Genomic DNA, 22,543 nt, shown 5'->3' with positions numbered 1-22,543 from the left:
AATTTGTCGAGATTCTTTAAAAACTGTATTGCTCTAATACTTCAATCTTGTAACTTCAGAGTTGTGATTTTTCCTTAATTATCTAAGGCCAACATTTATCTGATTCCAAGAAATTCTGCACTACACAGAGTTATTTTTAAGGCTATTTGCGTGGTGCCATCTCAATTGCCTTTTCACATTTTCGTTCATGGTTTTCATTTTTATGATGGATTTAGCTTAAAGCCTTGTTTCTCAACCAGGCCTACCTTCCAATTCTAGCACTACTACTAGGTGATCTGGAACAAGTTGCTCAACTGCTCTAATCCTTAAGAATTTCACTTGTAAATCAGGGATATTACCTACCTAACAAAAATTATTTTAAAATCTAATTTGTGCAAATTTGTGCATGGCAGTTAGCAAAGACTCAATAAATGGAAGATAAAACTACTCCTCAATGTCAACTTATTTTATTCAACTTAAACCCACCTATAATGGTGAATATCTTCAAATGATTTAGTATTATTTATGGCAAATACACAAAGAAAGCCCTCCCCAGTCCTCATGTACTGGTCCCTCATTGCACTGTACTCCTCTTGACCTGCTGTGTCGAGAATATCCAAGAGACAGGTTTCTCCATCAATTACTACTTGTTTTCTGTAGGAATCCTGAGAAGGGAGAAACACAGTCTGGGTTATTACAGTGCACCTTTTACTTCTAAAAAGGTGTTAGACACAACTTAAGAACCAAAAAACAACCCAATTCAAAGTTGGACAAAGTACAAGAATAGACAGGTCTCCAAAGAAAATACACAAATGGCCAATAAGCACATGAAAAGATGCTCAACATCATTCAGGAATTGCAAATCAAAACCACAATGAGCTACAACTTCACATCCATTAGGTTGACTATTTTTTTTAAAAAAAGGAAAATAACAAGTGACAGTGAGGGTGCAGAGGAAACTGGATCCAGCAATTCCATTCCTAGGTATATAAACCGAAAGCAGAAACTCAGACACTTGTATGCCAATGGTCAGAGAACCATTATTTATAATAGCTAAAACGTAGAAGCAACCCAAGTGTTCATTAAACAGATGAATGGATAAACAAAATGGGGGGGGGGCACGCACACACGCAGTAGAATATTGTTCAGCCATAAAAAGGAATGAAATGATACAGTCCACAACATGGATGAACCTTGAAAACATTATGCTAAGTGAAATAAGTCTGACACAACAAGACAAACATTCTGTGATTCCACTTATACTGAGATACCTAGAATAGGTAAAGTCACCGAGACAAAAAATAAAATAGCGGTTACCTGGGGCTGAGGAGAGGGGAGTTGGAGAATTGTTGTTTAATGGACACAGAGTTTCAGTTTGGGATGATGAAAAAGTTCTGGAAACAGACAGAGCTAATGGTTGTCCAATATTGTGAACTTACTTAATGCCACTAAACTGTACACTTGAAAATGGCAATGATAGGGCTTCCCTGGTGGCGCAGTGGTTGGGAGTCTGCCTGCCGATGCAGGGGACACGGGTTCGTGCCCCAGTCCGGGAAGATCCCACATGCCGCGGAGCGGCTGGGCCCGTGAGCCATGGCCACTAAGCCTGCGCATCCAGAGCCTGTGCTCCGCAACGGGAGAGGCCACAACAGTGAGAGGCCCGCGTACCGCAAAAAAAAAAAAAAGGCAATGATAAATTTTATGTGTATCTTACCACAGTTTAAAAAAAGGTTTTTTTTTTTTTAAAAAAAGGTATTACACAGAGATTCAACAATGCAAGTGCATAGATTAATAACAAAAAAACCCAAATTCTCTGTAAAGAAAAATAATTTTTACAAAATGGGATAGCTCTACCAACTCCTATTATTCTGGATGATTTAGGTGGCAAGAAAAATCAAGCAACTTACGAAAGTGTCATGCATCTATTTTATTTATAGTCAAAGGAATACATAAGAGAATGGTCAATACGGAGAATTTTAGTGCCCTTATTTAATCCATTTCTGCAGTCCTAGGAACAATATTTAACAGCCAGATAGATACTATGATAATGCTAAAGAGAATGATTGTTCTGTCTGCAAATTCTGTGAGACCTCTAGTAAAAAGAGAGGGAGTCGTTGAAGGAGAGAGAAAGAGATGGGTATCTTAGAGACCATGCAACTCCAAGATGGTGTAAAGGAAAGAAGGTAGGTGACATAACTGAATCTTGAAATGAAAATCTTATTTTCCTCTGACTTTTGATTAATACTCACGCCTAAAAGATTTCACATACTGTCTGCCAAAATAGGCTTCAAAAAATAAGGAAAAGGGCTGGTGCAAGGTGAAGTCATGGAGTCAGAGGCAGGGCTAATAATGGGTATAAAGTATAAGCCCAAGGACACTGTTTCTTATTGTTCCACCCTTAGTTCATGAATTACTTCACGGACCAATCTATCATTAAAAAAATGGTCATGGAAAATCATGTTTTTGGAAAAGTGTTTGAAAACTGTTCACAGCATAAGGAGAATACAAAGATACACATGTAGCATGATCCCAATAAAATATCTCTGCACATCTGTATAAATGTATCTTGTATGTACATATATTAAAAAACTTGTGGTGGTATGTACATCAAAATGTTAACAAAGGGTATGTCTCTGATGGAGATAATTAATCTAAGAAATAATTGAGCTCTTGCTTACCGTTTTTTGTGGTAATAGATATTATTTTAAATGTATTTCTTTCTTTGCCTTTTAATTTTAAAAAGTGTGAAAGATTACCATATTAGAATGATCTCATGCTTATCGTTTAAAGTAAACTGTATTTTCCAAATTTTCTATAATAAAAACCAATTATCTCAACAGTCAGAAAAAAAAGGATGGATATTTAATTTTCTAAACAAGAAGCTCTTGACTAAAGATTTGAACATTTGGTTGACATTTTATTTTAGCCTATTCCTTTAATTAACTATTGATCCTTGAAAGTACTCCCGTATATTATAAATTGAAAACCATTGTTTTTGGAGTAGAATGAAAGAGCAGGAATTGAGAGCAAAGTACAGTTTCTTGGAGTCAGTCCATTCATTACCCAGGCGTGGCTACGGCACATGTGAAACAGATGAAAGACTTTTCCTCACCTACTGCTGTCACCTCGCATTCTTCACTTACCAGTACTAGCTGAAGTTAACCTTATGGTTAATGGTTTCTTTAATCTTTAAAATTTTCTATCAACAATGAAATTAAAGACTAGCTTCTGGAGCCACACAAATCTATACCTAAGGTGTGGCTGGAGGATTACGCACATGTGCCCACAGGTATCGCCTCTAAGATGTATACCTCAGTGAACTCCCATTTAAAAAATTTTCAAACACTTTGTGTTTCAAAAGTATACACTGTGAAATATTAGTAGTTTCTGCATGCATTTCATAGCATGTTCCCATGATGAACACTCCATCAAAGGGACTGAAAACTGGGAAAGAAGTCCCTATTCATTCCTATTAACTTTTCCCTTCTAAACCCCAAAGATATTGAAAGCAAAATTCTGAGTCACATTCTGTTATTGAAAAAACGTAATCTACAACGTGCCTATAAACAATGAGGAAGAATACGCTGATTACAAATAACAAGTTTAGGTTAAAAATTCAGTATTTCCCAAGTTAATTTTATTTATTTATTTATTTGCATTTCTTTTTTTTTTTAAATAAATTTACTTATTTTATTTATTTATTTTTGGCTGTACTGGGTCTCTGTTGCTGTGCACAGGCTTTCTCTAGTTATGGCGAGCAGGGGCTGCTCTTCGTTGTGGTGCACGCACTTCTCATTGCAGTGGCTTCTCTTGTTGTGGAGCACGGGCTCTAGGCGCACGGGCTTCAGTAGCTGTGGCTCACGGGCTTCAGCAGCTGTGGCTCACGGGCTCTAGAGCGCAGGCTCAGTAGTTGTGGCGCACGGGCTTAGTTGCTCCATGGCATGTGGGATCTTCCCGGACCAGGGCTCAAACCCATGTCCCCCGCATTGGCAGGCGGATTCTTAACCATTGCGCTACCAGGGAAGCCCCCAATTTTAACTACAGTCATCCTTAGAAGCATAATTAGTCACTGAGCTATATAAAAAGGCAGTGCAACTTGATAAAAACTTAAGAACTAAAGTGTTAAATGGTGAGATCTGATCTGAAAAGAAATGACAGGTTTTAAGACAAAGCAGACAGCAAGCACAACAAAAATGATATGTAAGTACTAAAGATTTTGTTTAGCCAGAAGAAAAAAAGTATATGGAAGTAGAAAAAAATGTATGCATCAATGTAGAATCTTTCCCAACATGAGAGCCTAAATAAGGGTACAGCAAACTGTGGCCCACAGGCCAAATCCTGCCCACCTGTTTTTGTATGGTCTGTGAGCCAAGAACAGTTTTTAAATGGTTGTTTAAAAAACAGCAACAACAAAGATTATGTGACAAAGACCCAATTGACCCTTTACATTTTGCCAACCCCTGCTCTAAGCTAATACCTTACCACAAATCTAAAGTACTCTCAACATATATTATTCCTTTTATATTTAAAAAAAAAATCATCACTGAGAAAGTACAGGTTATCAAAGCCTAACCAGTTTAAAACCACATAAATTCCACAATGAAACTAGTTAAAGACAGCAAGAAAAGAATCAAGACTTTACATTTTTAATTAGTATTATTTCCAGCCTTTCAAACAGAATACACTTTTAGATCAGATACATAGGTTACTAACATCCTTTGGAAACTAGGATAAAAGAAAGCCACTTAAAAACTAACTCAACATAATAAAATATTAAATGAAGGAAAGTTATTCCATAGATTTCCCTTTACTCCCAACTAAAGTACTATTTTAATTTACTGAAGTAGTAGGAAAAAAAAAAACCAAAACTTTTCTAGGGCTTCCCTGGTGGCGCAGTGGTTGAGAGTCCGCCTGCCGATGCAGGGTACACAGGTTCGTGCCCCTGTCCGGGAAGATCCCACATGCCGCGGAGCCACGGCCGCTGAACCTGCGCGTCCGGAGCCTGTGCTCCGCAACGGGAGAGGCCACAGCAGTGAGAGGCCCGCGTACCGCAAAAAAAAAAACTTTTCTAAATGAAATACACTATGCTGGCAAAAGTTAAACATAGAAGTCAAGCATTTCTGGTGATACAGTAACAGGTACAATCCTTTTGGAAAGCAAGTACATTACTTATCAAGAGCCATACCAATGTTCATAGCCTTTGACACAGTAATGCCATTTCTGGTAAGAGATGCTAAGAAACTATGGTTTATTTTTTTAAAACGATAGCTAAAATGGAGATATACTTAACATGGCATCCTAAATCATCATACCATAAAAAAAAATTACATAGGCGCTTAATACCCACAATCTTATGCCATTTATCTATTTTCAAAACATACTCCAAATCCAAGCACTCACCACCATCACCCTAGTCCAATGTGACTGTCTCATGCAATTTCCTGCAACTGCTTCCTAGTCTGTTCTCCACATAGCAGCTGGTGATCCTATTGTAATTTGTAACTATGTATTTACGTGTAATTGTTCAAGTCTATACCCCCTACTTGGCTTTAAACTCCATGATGGTAGGGCTCACATCTGTTTTGCTCACCACTATGCACCCTGTGTGTCAGTCTTAAACACAGCAGGTAATCAGTACTGTCTGTTGAAGAAATGAATAAACCCATTCAATGTAAATATATGCAGACACTGTAAAAATAAACACAAGTGTAAGATATTATAAATTATATTAAAACAATGAAGCTGTAAATTTTAAATTATACATTAAAAGTATTTTAATAAATGTATCCAAGCAAGTTTTATATAATATTAAAAATTTTAATTACTATTAATGTCAAAATATAAACAAAATATATAGAGATTTTTACACATTTTGGGGAGGGAAGAGAATAAGCTTACAGAAAACACGGAGGCCTTTAACTGTATTAAGTTTTATATCTTGAAAAAGAAAAAAGGATCTAAAGCAAATGTGGCAGAATGTTAAGACAGGGAAAACCTGGTTTGGGGCGCACATGACGCTTACGGTATTACTTTTCCATACGGCATTAAGGGTGTACCCATTCCATCACCACTCACTCAACAATAGGTTTCATATTTTTATTTTTGTCAGCTTGTTAGACCAAAAATCCTATTGTTTTAATATCTATTTCTTTGAGGACTAATAATGTTACATAGTTTTTCTTTTTCATATTTATTCCCATTACCTGTGTCCTTTGCCCATTTGGAATTTTTGTCTTTTTTGTACTGGCTTAATTTTTTAAGTGTTTTCCAATTTATTAACATGCCTTCAAGTGTTGTTTTATGTACAGAAACTCATCTGCAGACCCAATGGAGGACTTCGAAAGTTAAGACTATATCTTTCGAGAATGAGATACACTCACTGACCAGGACATCATTTTGTCATTTTTCTATTATAATTAACAGTAACCAAGTTACTCAGTATGTTCATATGTCAACATATTCAATTTAGTTTTCCAACTCAGGCAGTTAAAGTTAATCCTGTCATGGGAAGACATAGTATAGTAAAACAAACAAACAAACAAACAACTAAAGAAATTAGGACCTTTTACTAAAAGTAACCATATTACTATTAATAGTAATTATGACAGCCAACATTTACTGAGCCCTTATTTATATGCTGGATATTGTGATAAGCATATTACAAGCCTTATCCCATTTAATATCCATCTTCATGCTGCTGATTCCATCAGATGCTCTTGTAAATATGAACAGGACTGCTGGAAATGTCAGCTGAAGTATTATTTGAGGATTTACTTTTGAAATGTTTGTAAGATTTTCTTAATGTGTTATTGTAAGTATTTTTTATGTACTGCTAAATAACACCTATAGGAAAAAACTTACTTTTACCCTCTTAATGCTCAAATATTTTGTTACTCTTCTACAAGATTATTTGAATCTATCACAGAATGATGTGTTACACTATTGGTTACAAACCATCAAAAGTTGTTGTACACAGCTAGTTCTCAAAGACAGCTAAAAACATGTACAATAGCCCAGTATGTTAGAATTATAATAGGGAAGAAACAAGGAATTGGGGATATATAAGCACAGGCTTATTTGTTAGTTCATTCCCACCTACCTACTCTATTCTCCCTTGCATCACAGGAACACTTAGTAAAAATCTTCTGGATGTCATATACTGTGCCAGGCATTATAGTTTCTAACCTCAAAGAGCTAGGTCTGGTGGAAGAGATATGAATGTAAACAAGTAATTTAAACACAATGAAATAAATGCAACACCTTATGGAGAACAAAGTACAATGGTGACAAACAGGAGAAGACATCAACTTTGCTTGTATGAATTAAGAAAGACAGGAGGGCCACTCCAGGCAGGAAGGAGCAAAGAGAATGCACAAAACCAGGAAACAGCATGTTGAATACATGGAACCAAGAAGTTCAACACAATTTTAGCTTAGAGGGATTATAGGTAAGTAGAACTGAAACTGCACCATCAAGCAGAGGCCAGCTTATGGAGGGTCTAATATGCCATCTTAAGAAGTTCTGAACTTCACCTTATACTAAATCACTAAAAGATTTTTAAGTAGGAGGGACGATCAGATCAACAATGTCCACTGTTAGCATTATTATGACAAATGAGACCAGACTAGAGGCTGGGAGATGAGTTTAGGAAACTTTTACAAGAAATTACAGAACCTGGCCCTGGTGGCACAGTGGTTAAGAACCTGCCTGCCAATGCAGGGGACACGGGTTCGAGCCCTGGTCCGGGAAGATCCCACATGCCTTGGAGCCACTAAGCCCGTGCGCCACAACTACTGAGCCTGCGCTCTAAAGCCCACGAGCCACAACTACTGAAGCCCGCGCACCTAGAGCCCGAGCTCCGCAACAAGAGAAGCCACCACAGTGAGAAGCCCGCACACTGCAACAAAGAGCAGCGCCCGCTTGCCGAAAGTAGAGAAAGCCCATGCGCAGCAAGGAAGATCCCACGCAGCCAAAAATAAAATAAATAAAAGAAATGACAGAACCTGAACTAAGGCAGCAAAAGCAGTAAGACGGAGAAGATTAAACAGTTTTGAGAAATACTTAACGGGTAAAACTGACAGAACAACCCTCATACATCACTTACAGCAATGTTTACAGCAGCATCATTCAAAATGGCCAAAAAGAGGAAACAATCCAAATGCCCATCAACTGATGAATACATAAACAAATATCCATACAAGAGAGTATTATTCAGCCATAAAAAGGAATGAAGTATTTAAACATGTGACAACATAGATGAACCTTGAAAATATTATCCTACATGAAAGAAGCCAGACACAAAAGGCTACATATTGTATGATTTCAATTACATGAAATATTCAGAACAGGCAAATCCACAGAGACAGAAAGTAGATTAATGGTTGCCAGGGGCTGGCAGAAGGGATTGGGGAGTGACTGCTAATTGGTATGGGGTGATAAAAATGTGACAGAATTAGATGGGGTGATGGTTGCATAACTTTGTGAATATACTAAAACCTACCTACCTGTACACTTTAGAGGATGAATTTTATGTTATATGAATTATATCTCAATTTTTTTAAAATGGCAGAGCTTATTGTTTAGAGATGGGAACATAATGGGAAGGGGACAGGAAAATGAGTTCAATTTGGGGCATGTTGAATTCCATATGTTCGTGGGTTGCTCTGGTGCTATCACCTGCAGGCAGCTTTGATATATAGGGCTGATGCTCAGGGCTGAAATCTAGGCTAAAGATACACTCCTGAATCTTCAATCTATGTCACCTGCAGAACCCCACTTACTTGCGGTGTGAGTATGGGCAAACTACTTAACCTCTAGTCTACTCTAAGCTATTGTTTCTTTTGCTGTAAAAGTGGGTAAATAATAATGAAGAGGACTCTGTATACAGGTTAGGATTAAAGACCAGGAAAAAGTGCTCTAAAAAGTTAACTGTGTTATTTCATATTTTACATTGTACATGCTATTACAGGCCCAAAGGGTAGGGGGCAGGCCACTGGCTACTAGGAACTGTATAGCAACAGCAGTATCTTGCCCTTATAAGAATCACTGGACATCTACATTTGGACTACTTTTTCCAAAACCACTCACTGTATTTCAAAATAAATATAATGGAGCTGGACAAGCTCCAGGGAAAAAGAGTAAAACTCTGAGGTTTATGAAGGATTTCTGTACTGATTAGGGAGTAAGGGTGTTAAAAGAGCTTGACACCTTCTGTCTCATGACGGAATTTTTGGTTAAGACATTCATTAGAAGTAAGGATAAAGAAAACAAAGACTTCTTTACTAAATAATGGACATTTGAAATTATACGAATGCTGAATCTTAGCTTAGGACTAGAGAGAATAAAATGTGTACTATGTCCAAGAGATAAAATCTGAATAAACTCAAAGAAAATTTGCATAACAGATTTTGAAAATAAGGATATTATAAGCCTACATCTGTAACCTGTTGAAGTCATGTGGCATTCTCCCATAAATTATCACTTGATGCCAAGGTCAGAATGTGAGGCTGGATCAATCATGGATCCAATCTTAATAATTACAGATGTCAATATAATTTTCATATTTTGAATTATTGTATCTCTCAGCTGTTCTTTAATTGGCCTAATACCAATTCCTTTAACTGTACCTCTTTATCTGTAATACATCTGTATTATCCAATTTGTTGAGGTTTTAAAAAGGGGGGAAGAAAGTAAATATGAAGTAAACTGATGGTATCTAATACTCTAGTGACTTCTCTCCCTCAAAAATTAGTATTTATTTTTCCCTCTCAAACAGTGTATGCTCATTTTTTAAAAAACAAAAACACTACAGGGCTTCTCTGGTGGCGCAGTGGTTGAGAGTCCGCCTGCCGATGCAGGGGACGCGGGTTCGTGCCCCGGTCCGGGAAGATCCCACATGCCGCAGAGCGGCTGGGCCCGTGAGTCATGGCCGCTGAGCCTGCGCGTCCAGAGCCTGTGCTCCGCAACGGGAGAGGCCACAACAGTGAGAGGCCCGTGTACCGAAAAACAAACAAACAAAAAAACACTACAGAGTTTGGCATACGTCCTACCATATTTTAGTACATATTCACATTGTTTTTAAATAAACAGACTCATACTCTACACAAAGTGCTACGATACAGCTTCTCTTACATAATGGACAGTTTTTCAATGTCAGTACATATAGATCTACCTAATCCTTTCTGAAAACTGTATAATATAATTTGTACAAAGATACCATAACTTACCTCACCGATTCCCTACTGGTAGATGTGTAGATTATTTCCACTTTTAAAAATTATAAACAACACTGCAATAACACTCCTGGGTATACATCTTAAACACTTATCCAACTGAATCTTTCAGATAAATTTCTGTAAGTGGAATCAATTGGTCAAAGAACATGTAGTTTCCATTTTGATAAATACTGCCAAACTGATGGCCTCCAGAAAGTTTATAAGAAGGTATACTCTCACTATAGCATAAAGAGTACACATTTTCCATGCCTTTCCAAGCCTGTTATCATTTTAATCTTAGCCAACGTGAAAATAAAAGATGTTATTTATTGTTTGAACTTGCATTTCTACATTAATGAAGTATCTTTTAATATGTTTCGACAGCACTTTTTGTATGAGTGTGGATAGGTTGGCTATTTATATGCCTTTTTTTTCCTATTTGGATGTTTGCTTTTTTCTAATTCAAATACAGGAGAGCTTCCTGATTGACAGATGATGCAAGTAGTTTTCCCAGGTTTCCATTTGTCTTGGATTTTTGTTAAAGGTGTTTTCGTCTTTATGTAGCTAAACAGCTCAATCTTTTCCCAAATGGTTTAAGAATACTTTGAGGGCTTCCCTGGTGGCGCAGTGGTTGAGAGTCCGCCTGCCAATGCAGGGTACATGGGTTCGTGCCCCGGTCTGGGAAGATCCCACATGCCGTGGAGCAGCTGGGCCCGTGAGCCACAGCCGCTGAGCCTGCGCGTCCCAGAGCCTGTGCTCCGCAACGGGAGAGGCGACAACAGTGAGAGGCCCGCGTACCGCAAAAAAAAAGAGAATACTTTGAAAATGAAAAGGATTCCTACTTTTCTCTCAATGGAGAAAAATATTTAATCCCAATTCCACAAATAAAAAAGCTAACCTAATGTTAAATTATTCAATCTGTGTTGATTGACATTATCATTTTTATTTCAATAGCTGTCTAATGTTTAACATTAAAACTTACACAAGGTAGAACCAGTGTACTCATCATGGGAGAAAGAAGACATGGAGGAAGAATGAACTCATGATTTTTAAATAAAATCTACTGCTTAGCTCTGTCTGTTGAAAAGGGTCTAGAAGCAGTGACACTCCAGTAGCGACACCACCTAACATCCAGGACTTAATTTCTAAATATCATTCCCTAGTAAAAGGAATTAGGGCTCTCTGGACAAATGGCTGAATCCAGGGTAGGGACAGGGAAAGAACAAAGGGAACCTGGAATACACTGTGCCAGAAAGTAAGAAAGAGCTCAAAAACTGATGGGGATGTGTCAAAAGATACAGAGGCCAGCTTGAAAGGGATTCCACTGGCCAAATCAAAAATATATTTGAGCACCAAAATCAATAATGACAAGAATAGACTTTAACACATCAGATGAAAAAAGAATCCATGAGTCTGTACGGATACAAATAAGACAAACCAAATAAATAAGGAGAGGGAAGAGAAAAGAGAGAAACCTTACTTATGGTAGATGTCAAATAATAAATGTAGAAATAATGACTGAGTTAGATTACCTACCACTTTGCAGTCACTATGGTGGTAGTTTGCTCTGGTTAGAATTATCAGTGGCTACTACATCCCACTGGGTGCAAATATGTTGGAGAACAGGATATTTATAGTCTCAAAGTATCTCCCCACAGAGTACACATTAATTATAAAAGAACTAAAGATACCTTTACAGAGAGACAACTGATAGATATGACCTTAACCAAATAACCAATGTTAACATAACATCATCAATAATGGGACAAGCCAGCATCTTGTGCCTCCTGATGTGATACACCAAGGAGGGTATAACATCACTTACATAGTATTTCTACCAAAAATGTTTAATCCAAATCTGACCAGGAGGAAACAATCAGACAAAACTAAAGGAGAGGACATTCTACAAAACAACTGGCCTGAATTCTTCAAAAAGTGCCACTGTCACGAATGACTAAGAAAAGCTGAGAAACTGTTCTAGATTTTGAGACATGACACATGATTTTTGATCCTGGGATCAGGAAAAAAAAAAAAAAAGAATTGCTGAGAGCACATTCTGGGAACTGATAAAATTTGAACATGGACTATATGTTAGATAAAACATTGTATCAATGTTGAATTTCCTAAATTTTGTTACTGCGTTGTAGTTATACAATGAATTATTCTTATTGTTAGAAGAGGGTCAGCAAACTTGTTCCGTAAAAAACAGACAGTACTTGGTCTCTGTTGCAGCCACTCAGCTCTGCCACTGTAGTGCAAAAGCAGCCACAGACAACATGTAAACACTCAAGCACAGCTGTGCCCCAATAAAACTCAACAGAAACAGACACAGGCTGTATTTGGCCAGACCCCTGTGTTTAGAGGTAAAGGGTCCTAACATGCGCAACTTATTCTAAAAAAGTGCAGCAAAAATAAATAATATGTATTCAAGTATGTGTGTGTACATACACAGGCACACACACATAAAGTAACTATGTCTAGTTTAAAGGTTAAGAGGTATTCACTGTACTATTTTTCACTACTTTTCCATAGGCTTGAAATTTTCAAAATAGGAAGTTCAAAAATTACCTAAGGTAAGCAATATAGCCCTACTTAATCCTCTCAAATATTTTGTTTTTACTACCCATTTCTAATTTTATTACATTAAGATCACAATAATATAACTGTTCCAAAAACCTAGGCACTATGAGACAATATAGTTAAGAGATATAAGAAATCTATCGCCCTCCTAAAGCATAAAGCCTCTAAATTAAGTTATATATAATTAGGATCACTGTCTAGAAACACTGCTCTCCATATACATCTAAGACTAATAACCTCCATGAAGGCAGTGATGCAGTTCCTTTTGCTCCTCAGTGTATCTCTAGACCGTAGGAAGGCTGCATGGTACAGAGTAGGTACTAATAACCTTTATGGAATTAAGAAATTAGTTGCATTGCTTAAACCAGACTCTTAAGAGACGCCAAACGATAAAGGATAAAGTTTTCTTTTCCTTTAATTTATTTCCATTGCCAACTTTCATTTGCATGTTTTTAAAGCTTTGTATTTATAAAAACCCAAGTTAGAATAAAATGTGTCCAATAATTTTCAACATTCAGGGCTCAATAAATAGTTATTATTAAGTAAATACTTATTCTTAAATTGACCTAAATACAGTGCCTGAATTTTGTGTTAGTTTATTCTAAAAATCAGGCGTTCTCAACTATTCTACAGTCCTATAAAAATTTACAAAATGTGAACTTTCACAATTTGCCACTTTCGAATAGGCCCTTCCTAACACCCCATGTAAAACATCACTAAGTTCTGAACTCTGTAAGGTACCTCCTGCGTACCTGAAAAGAAATTCACAGAGCCACAGTGCCCCTTCTCATTCCCTCAGACAAAGTGACCTCAAGCAGTGCTAACAAGGGCACCACCCTATTTTCTCCTACATTGCCACATTTCCTTTCTTAGTCAAAAATATTCACCCATATATTTAATTAGTTAGGTCTAACTGGTCCACACAGTAATCTTAATAACATTGGCAAAGTAAAACTGTTACTTTAGATTTTTTTGACACTTTAGATTGTTAAAACATTAGTTATACAAAATAAGTCTTTTAAATAAAATTTATACAGTTATAAATTGATTATACCCACAGTTTAAAAAGAAAAAATATCCAAACTTAGGATTTCATTTTTTATTATAAAAGCGAGTAAGTTGACCAGTAGAGGGCACTCACTTGAAAGGGGGGAGAAGAGTGGCCACAGTCTTGAAGAGAAATGGATGTACAAAATTGCTGTGTTGTACCTTGTTTTAAAAACAGAATGTTTTAACAGAACACTAGTGTAAGCTAATATAACACATTGTTAGTTTAGAAAATGTAAGGTTTAAATCTATATTATGTTTAAAAATCTAACATAAACGATATTCAGGGAGTTGAGCCTCACAATTTATAGGACGTTTAAAGCTATACGTAACGCATAGTATTGGGGTCTCAACCTCAGCACTGCTGACATTCTGGACCACGTGATTATTTTCTGGGGGGCCCTCCTGTGCACTGCAGGAGGAGTAACAGAACCCCAGCCTCTGCCCACTACAGAGGCCAGTAGCAGCCCCCTCTTCAAGCTGTGACATCCAAAAACACCTCCAGATTTAGCCAAATGTCCCGAGGGGCAAAGTCACCACCTATTCCTTGTTAATAACTACTGATACATATGTTAAAAAACAAAACCAAAGAAACAGAAAAATAACAGCTTACAATATTAAACAGAGCTTTTCTTACACCACTCTTCAATACTGGTTTCGTATTACAAATTTTCTCTCTATAATTTAAATACCTTAATCAGCAATTCCATAATTAACAAGGAAAAAATTTTTAAAAGAGAAACTGATACATCTTGGTGAATAAACACTCCACGGCTCAGAGCACTAAAGATGGAACAAATCAATCCAATTATGACTCCATTCTTTCTTACTGACTAGAAAACAGTTTCATCAAAGAAAGGCATAATACTTGGACTGAATTAGAAATGTCACATTAACAGAAGCATACAGATGTCAATGAATTGGAGACTGGGAAAAAATACTTCTTTCTATGTCTATTTTTATATTGTATCCAGTAGATACTTGTTAGATATTTGCTAACTGACCAACTGACAGTTCTGATCTCTACTTCCGTTTTTCTGCTTCCACCAAATTTTACCTTAGAAAACACATTTCAGAGAACATGTTTTTATAATAACATGATCTCCAAACTATAAAAACATATACTATTTCTAGCCTGGTACTGTGTTTGGGGACTGAGTTTTTAATAATCCTGCACCACTAACAAGGTATTTCGTTCTCTCTTGGAACTCTTCAGTGGGCTTCATAAAAGATAAAGGTAAAATCTTTTCAGAACAGAAGTAAAGGTGATCATCATGTGCAAATATAAACATGCTCCATCTACGTGTCATACCTAATTCTATATCATATCTCTGCTATTAAGATGCCATTAGATAGTAGGCTAAGTTCAAATTTTGATATATTAATAATCTGAATCAGCCTCCAACACTAAATATTTTTAGCTTGAAGGCTAATTTTTCATTTTTAAAAAGCTATACAAGGGTGCAGTGGAAATTCCACTTAACTTGGTCTCAGAAAACTTAAAATTCCACCACTTGCTAGCTTAAGTATCCTTATGCAAGTTACAACCTCTCAGAGACCATTTTTATTGATAAAATGCAAGAAACAATGACCACCTTCCTTACCCGGCTCACAGTTTTGGGTTGGCCAAAAAGTTCACTCGGGTTTTTCCGTAACATGAAAAACTCGAACGAACTTTTTGGTCGACCCAATATAAATCTCTGAAAATTCTAAACCACTAGAAAATATGGTATTAGTTAATTAAAATTTTTTCCTAAACTTCTGTCCATTTGTTTAATGCAGAAAAACTGATGAGAACTCCAAATGTGCAAAGTCTATGGCCTCTCTTATTTTCTCTGACCTACACTGTTCACCTACCAGAAACTTAACAGCAGTAGTGATACCCACTACCCTTCAACTTTTTACAAAAACGCCATGTCAGTATTTTTGTTTAACCACTTATGAAAATAAACTACTAAATTCTCTTGCTTTTCTTCTAGTTGAACTACACCAAGAATTCAATGTGTCAGTTCCCTCAGAGACTCACTGTAACTTGGGAGATAAGAGACAATCTCTGATAACCATTTCCCAGGTGGCTACACTAGTGACGGAATGTCAGTTTCAAAGTTCACAGGTAATCAATGCTTCCCTGGGTCAAGTTTCTGGTTTGGCAGAAATCATAATCAGAGTTAATGGGTCTGAGTTTATAAACTTTTTTTTACCTTCCCCCAAAATAAAGGATTGACTTTTAGCTTTATTTCTTTAAAATTTATATTGCACTTTAACAATTTTGACCAAAAGGTTTCCTAACCTTTTTTTTTAAATCACATTCTTATACATCATTCTTGACCTCTGATAGGAAACTGTGTAATGGAATTCTTCAGATTTTCAGAAAAGATGGAGGGCACTTCTGCTAAAATCAAAATCATATTCCAGAATCCCAGGAAAACTGCCATGCTTAACTTAAATTCTGTTAAAATGTCCTTTTACTTCCAATTTAAATGGTGGAGTATGACGAGTAACCTTGGCTTCAGAAATAGGTGAACTATTTAATCCTCCTCAAAGTAAAAAATAAACAAAACCATTAGCATTGAATTGACTTGCCAAGAGGAAATACAGAGAGACTATTACATAGGTGGTCCACTTCAGTTAGATTCTTCCCTTTTACTAATGCAAATTATTAAACTTGGAAGCCAAATGAAAGCTGCTTCTATGTTTAAATCAGACCTTTGTAAATAAGGGTTATTTCTTCATTTTTTTCCCTCCAGTACCAGAAATATTTGACATTTCCTTATGAACATTTCCTTGTCAATCCTCAAAGTTCTACACTGCATAAACATCTTCCCAAGGCCAACAACGCTCTCAGAACCTACCTAAGTGCAGTCAAGGTGTTTTTTTAAGGCATTACACAGCACAATACCTTAACAGGGCATTTTTGACCTATTCTAGACCCTACAGCTTGGGACTCAGAGAAAGTTATGGGAAATTTTTCAGAGCTGATTAAAAAAACTGGTGTATCAGATCTAGAAAAAAGCTAAGGGATTAGGATCGCTTACCCTGGGGTAAAGAAGTCTAAGAAATAATCTAATAACATAAATCTATTTCAAAGATGAGCTGATATTATGTTAAACTTCACAGGAAGATTCAGATTATGCATGAAATATGCTAATAATTACATTCTGGAAATTAGCTAACAAGGACAGTTGTGTGCCATTCCCTCCTGCAGGTCTTTGGGATTAAATAAATCCTTATCTGCTTGAGATCATCTGAGTATAGTGCTGCCAGAAGGCAGTGGGAAACATACTACGTGACGTCTCAAGGTCTCTGCTAGGCCTTTATTCTATCATTTTGCTGTTGGCCATTCCTTTGGTACATTTTTATGAAACTGAAAAAGTCTGAAAATTATTCATTAATCAATTTGTAATAAAAAACAATTCTAACATTGTCTTGAATAAATTGAAAAAGGGCTGTAAAGCAAAGGTAAGGACTGGTGATGGTATTCTTACATATCACCTGATATACATATACATAAACGCAAAGAATGAGCTTTCTAAAATGCATCAGGTAGTTGTAGGTTCTCCACTACTTCAATGTGAAGAGAAAACATGAAAATACTACTAATTCAGTGTTTTTAATTCAATCATCAAATGATTACACTTCACCAGTATAAATCAACTCTATATGTGACATCAAAATACCAAAAAAAATACCAAAACCCCATAAAAATAGGCACATTAAAAAAAAAAAAAGACTGTTAGATATGTCTCATCTTACAGATAAGATGTAAATTCACATTTTCACCCTGTGAGAAAACGCTGAAATACACTTCCAATCAAAATGCACATACACTAACACGGAGTGAACGTCACAGATAGTATTATTGTCCTGAGAGAAAACAGGCTGGTGTCTCATATATCAGAGTAATGCCTTGAAATCCAAGTACATTTTAGATAACTTAATAAAAGTATTATCAGTATAACTACCTTGTGATGAGTAGTCACAGAAAATGATCAGAAAAACCTTTTTTTGTACCCAGAGGATGGGCCTGCACAAATCAATATGCATATGAAAACAAGATTTACCTCTATCGTAGGATCATATTCATCCACAAAGTGATTCTGAATTAGCTGTATCGTCAAGGCACTCTTGCCTACGCCACCAGCTCCAACTACCACAAGTTTATATTCAGTCATTTTCAGCAGGCCTTATGACAAAAATGGAAATGTGACTCAATTAGAACGTGTGCCACACGTGAGATTAATATAACCCAAACACTCTATCAATACCTCTTAACACAAGTTCACCTTTATATGGAACATTATTTCAAAATACCTCACAAAATTCAATGACAAAACTCCGGATGACTACAGATGTGTATTGGTAATGAATTGTACTTCGTTGACAAACTCCTCCATCAGCATTTGAGAAAAACTCATTCGGAGTACATAGTTCTTTTACCTTGGATTCAGGTGGCTCCATCTCAAGAGCCCGTCTGCTCTTCGGCAGCAGGTAATGGCTCTCGAAGGAGCAGGCCATGACTTCACTCAGTACAAGTGTCAAGCACACTGCTCTATACCCTGAGGACACACCCCCACAAAACTTGCTGACAGCTATCGCTACAGTATTCCTCATCGACTCGGGCCCCTAAGAGTTACAGTGGATATGCCAGAGTGCCTCTGTTGGGGCCAACAGCTACAGAAAACTTTTAAAAAGCATCATCATAGTAGTTCTCCTGGACAGTTAGCAAGAATCAGATGGGGGTGGGGGGAGAACTGTCAAATAAAGCTGGACAGTACACTGGGAAAATAAAAACTGAGATGCCAAAGCAGATAAGGACGATACCTGGTAACATTTTAATCTGTACATTATCTGCTTGGGAAAATAACGGTGTAAAAACTAAGAGAACTTTGAGAATTTTTAACTAACTATTCAGTACAGATGATGTGATCATCAATCACAATCTATAATGCTATATCAGTGCTGAAAAAGAGCACTTTGCACAAGAAAAATATAATTATATAATATTTAAAGACAAGCACACTTTTAATGAGAGTATTTTTAAAAGATGTATTTCTCAGTAATCCACATGACTTTTATTCTCTGCTTCTCATACATCATCTCCCAACAGTAGCAATAAATATCGACAACTTGTAAGGTTAACGGAGCCAAGACAGAAAATAATTTTTTAGTCAGCTGTTTCAAACTTTCTGAAATGAAAATGAATTTATTTACTTTAATCTCCTTTCCCTCAATAACTACATGATATTACTACAAATAAGTAGTGAACTGAAGAAAGAATGGCAGTCAATGAACAATAATTTATTACAGGGTAAGTAGCTCAAAATTAATGAATGTACAGATATTGTATATAAACACTATATACATGCAGCATCCTATTTACCGAAGACCAAGAATTATCCCAATAGGCACCTCACCACCCTACCCCCCAAAAAGTAATATGTTTTTCCAAGTGATAACATACTACCTACCTCTTCACGCTATTCCTGAACCTACTCACAGAGAGCAGACAGGCCAGACAACTGTCGTATCACAGTTCCTCCCTGGCCTGCTCTGCAGCACCTAGCCTTGTCTAGGGCCACCACAAACATGTATCACATCCTGTTTGCTCCCCCTTTTCATTCCTAATATTGACCACAGCAAATGGGATAGGTGAGGATAATCTCACCAAAATGTATCCTCTAGTTCCCTGCCCAGCCCACCCCTCCAATAAAATTTGGATAGCCCAGAACAGTAGCTCTCAAAATGTGTTCCAGGAACCCATTAGGGTTCCTAAGACTTTGGGAGAGGGCCCAAGAGGTCAAAAACTGGTTTCACGATAATGCTATGATGTGATTTACCCTTTCCACTCTTATTCGCTCACAAGTGTACAGTAGAATTTTCCAGATGTGTGATAATAGATTGAATACAGAAGCAGATGTGAGGATCCAGCTGTCTACTAAACCATATAATTAGAGATTTGCAAAAGTGCAAAACAATGCCACTCTTCTCACAATTTTTGTGTTTGTTTTGGAAAAGTTACTTTTCATTAAAAATTCTACTTCCGTTACCAAGTAATGGGCTTATTATTTCTTTTTTCAATGAATTAATATTTTTTTAATTCTCAATTTTAATTTCTATTGTGCTAAATATTGACACACTCCAAATTGGGATCTTCAATAACTTTTAAGAGTGTAAAGGGGTCCAGATCCTTATGACCAGTAAGTTTGCTAGTCTAAAAGAGACTGTGGACAAATACTGGATTAGAGCTTAGTTGTACATACATGTGTGGATTCTGAAAGACACACACCTTCTGGTCTACTTCTTTACAATGGTTATTTCCGAAAAAAATCTTTGACTTGGATTTCAAAAATCAAGTAACATTTAAACCCACTAGAGAGAACTGGGCTCCCAGAGAAGATCAATAGGCCAGAAGGAGCCCCCTCACCCAAAGCTACAAAAGCTACAAAAGCTAGCAAGCGGTGTAACTGGGAACAGGACAGTCTGTTCAGGAAAAGAATTTTCACTTTGTCATAAAACAAAATGAATTATCATTTCATCTACTATCTCTTAAAACCAAGAATGCCTGTGGATGGATACAGTCTAAAGTAAACAGTATTGTTATCAACCATATTTGTCATCTCTAGTCTATTACACGCCCGAGTCAGCATTTTGGACCTTAGTCACCTAAGAATGACATCACTCACAAGGTTGATTCTGAGATGATTATGAACAGACTTTTTTCCCTTTGTGATTTCTTTTTGAATGATTTTTTCCATTACAAATGTAACATGTATATTGTGTAAAAAATTAGAAAATACCTTTCTGTTCTTAACCCCTTATTTTGGTGGATATCAAGATTTAAGAAGGCTACTTGAGGACTTCAACTACAACATGCACATGCCTAAGAGTATTTCAGGCAGTTGGCTGGCAGATTGCTACAATCAACTCCTCTGGTAGGTCAGTTAAAAAAAAAAAATTGTGTGACAGCCGTTTAGGAGTACGGTAATAACTCCTGGGATGGGGGTCAAATATGTACGCATAAGGGTAATACAGAAGAGATGGTGGAAAGGACAACAACAGGCAAATTAAACTTCAAATACAATTCTAGCTATTGCTGTCTACACTCAACTAGCAAGGAAAAAGCCCTGCTTCTGCTCTGCGGGTTTGCTGCGTGTGTTTTAACTTGACAAAGCAAAACAGACCTTCTGGGATTAACTTTTTCTTTTTCACTAAGTACAGGCTTTATGTTGTAGGGTGTTGGCCACCTGTTCTTCCACCACCATCTCTACCTCCACCTCCTCCTTTGTGGCCACAGCAATGTCACAGCCCATACATGGGGGAGGGGAGCAGTCAGGAACTCGGCTGCAGATGCATTTTTTTCCAAACACAATAACCTCAAACAGTGGTCTCTAAGCACTTTCCTCTGCGCTTCCAAAACGCGACCTCCCCTATTACTCATATATCCCCCTACACACTGAAAAAAGGACCACAAGCCGTCCAGTCCGCGCTCGAGGGAGAAGTTTATACCCTCGTCCTAGAGATGCGAGATGCAGCACAGAAGGCAGTAACCGAGGCAGCCGGGTGCTGGGAAGGGAGGAAGAGGTGCGGGAGCGAAGGGAGAGAGAGGGAGAGGGAAGGACGGCGAGGGGGAGGGGAGGCTGGAGCGCAGCGGGAGTAACCTCCACCGCACCCGACCGCCCCGAGGGGCGGCCCGCCCGGCCCGCGAGTTTCACCCCGGCCGCCTCCAGCCGCGACTCTCGGGGAGGAGGAAGGAAGGGGTTCCCCGTCCAGGAAGCAGCACCAGCGGCGGCCGCCTCCAGCCTCACCCTCCTCAGCCCCGCACCGCCCATTCCTCATTCCCCGCGTCGCCGCGTCCCCGCGTCTACCCCGGCAGACCCCCCCCCCACCCCGTCCGCCCGCCCGGGCCCCGCGCCCGCGCCCCCTCCCCGCTCCTCCGGGGACCCCCAATTCATTCACTCGTCGCCGGCCCCACCCGGCGCCGGAGAGGAGGGTCGGGACCCCGGTAGGGGCCAGGAGGGGTGGTCCGCTCCGTACCTCTCTCCCGCACCTGGGAGCCGCCGAGCCTCTGGCCCCCGCCGCCGCCTTCAGTGCCTGCGCCGCGCTCTCTCCCCGTCCGAAATGGCGGGGGCCGGGAGTACTGGCCGAGCCGCCGCCGCCACCGCTGCCGCCGCCGCCGCCGCCGCCGCCGCCGCCGCCGCCGCTGTGCCTCCGCCGCCGCGGCCGCCGCCTAGGGAAATCGAGCTCCGAGAGCACCGATGAGTTCGGGGCCGGGCGGCCGCAGAGGGCAGTGCTATCGATGCGCTCGGTGCTCGATTCCTCTCCAGACGAGAGTGCGGGGAGGGAGCGGCTGAGGGCGGTGTGGGAAGAGGGAAGAGCGAGCCTGCGAGCGCCGCCGGGGAGAGGGAGGGGGCCGGGCCCGGCCGTGGAGGGGGCGGACCAGGTCGGCGGAGGAGGGGCGGGGGCCGGGCCGGCGGAGGAAGCAGTCGGCCGGGGCGGTGGAGGGCTGGGGGCGCACGGCCGGCGAAGGTGGGGCGGTTCTGGGCGGTGCCTCGGCGCGCGCGGGTGGGCGGGAGGGGGCAGCGGCGGACCCACGCGGGACCCGCCCCCAGGCTTCATCTGCAGCGCCCAGCTCGCAGTCGCAGGTTCGGACCCGGGACGCCGCACGCTACGCTCCGCGCACCCAGGAGACGCCACAGGCACCCCACCGCGCCCCTCTCGGGTCC

The 22,543-nt window shown here is 39.1% G+C and overlaps 1 protein-coding gene across 3 annotated transcripts in view; it reads right to left on the bottom strand.

The window, feature by feature from the left end:
• The window catches only part of KRAS (KRAS proto-oncogene, GTPase), a 39,203-nt gene extending 17,170 nt beyond the window's left edge, over window positions 1-22,033 (bottom strand). Inside the window, exons 1-3 of one of the 3 annotated variants that reach the window (XM_079937853.1) lie at window positions 21,855-22,033; window positions 17,882-18,003; window positions 466-644 (exon numbers count right to left, since the gene is read on the bottom strand). In XM_079937853.1, the coding sequence (XP_079793979.1) occupies window positions 466-644; window positions 17,882-17,992 (290 nt within the window). In that variant the 5' untranslated portion in view covers window positions 17,993-18,003; window positions 21,855-22,033. Of the gene's footprint in view, window positions 1-465; window positions 645-17,881; window positions 18,004-21,854 lie in introns of those variants that run through there. The other 2 variants (XM_079937854.1, XM_079937855.1) reach the window with 2 other exon arrangements.
• Between the last annotated feature and the right edge of the window lie 510 nt (window positions 22,034-22,543).

Source organism: Stenella coeruleoalba, assembly GCF_951394435.1.
Source record: "Stenella coeruleoalba genome assembly, chromosome: 11".
Taxonomy (NCBI): Eukaryota; Metazoa; Chordata; class Mammalia; order Artiodactyla; family Delphinidae; genus Stenella; species Stenella coeruleoalba.
This window is presented reverse-complemented; position numbering and strand designations above follow the sequence as displayed.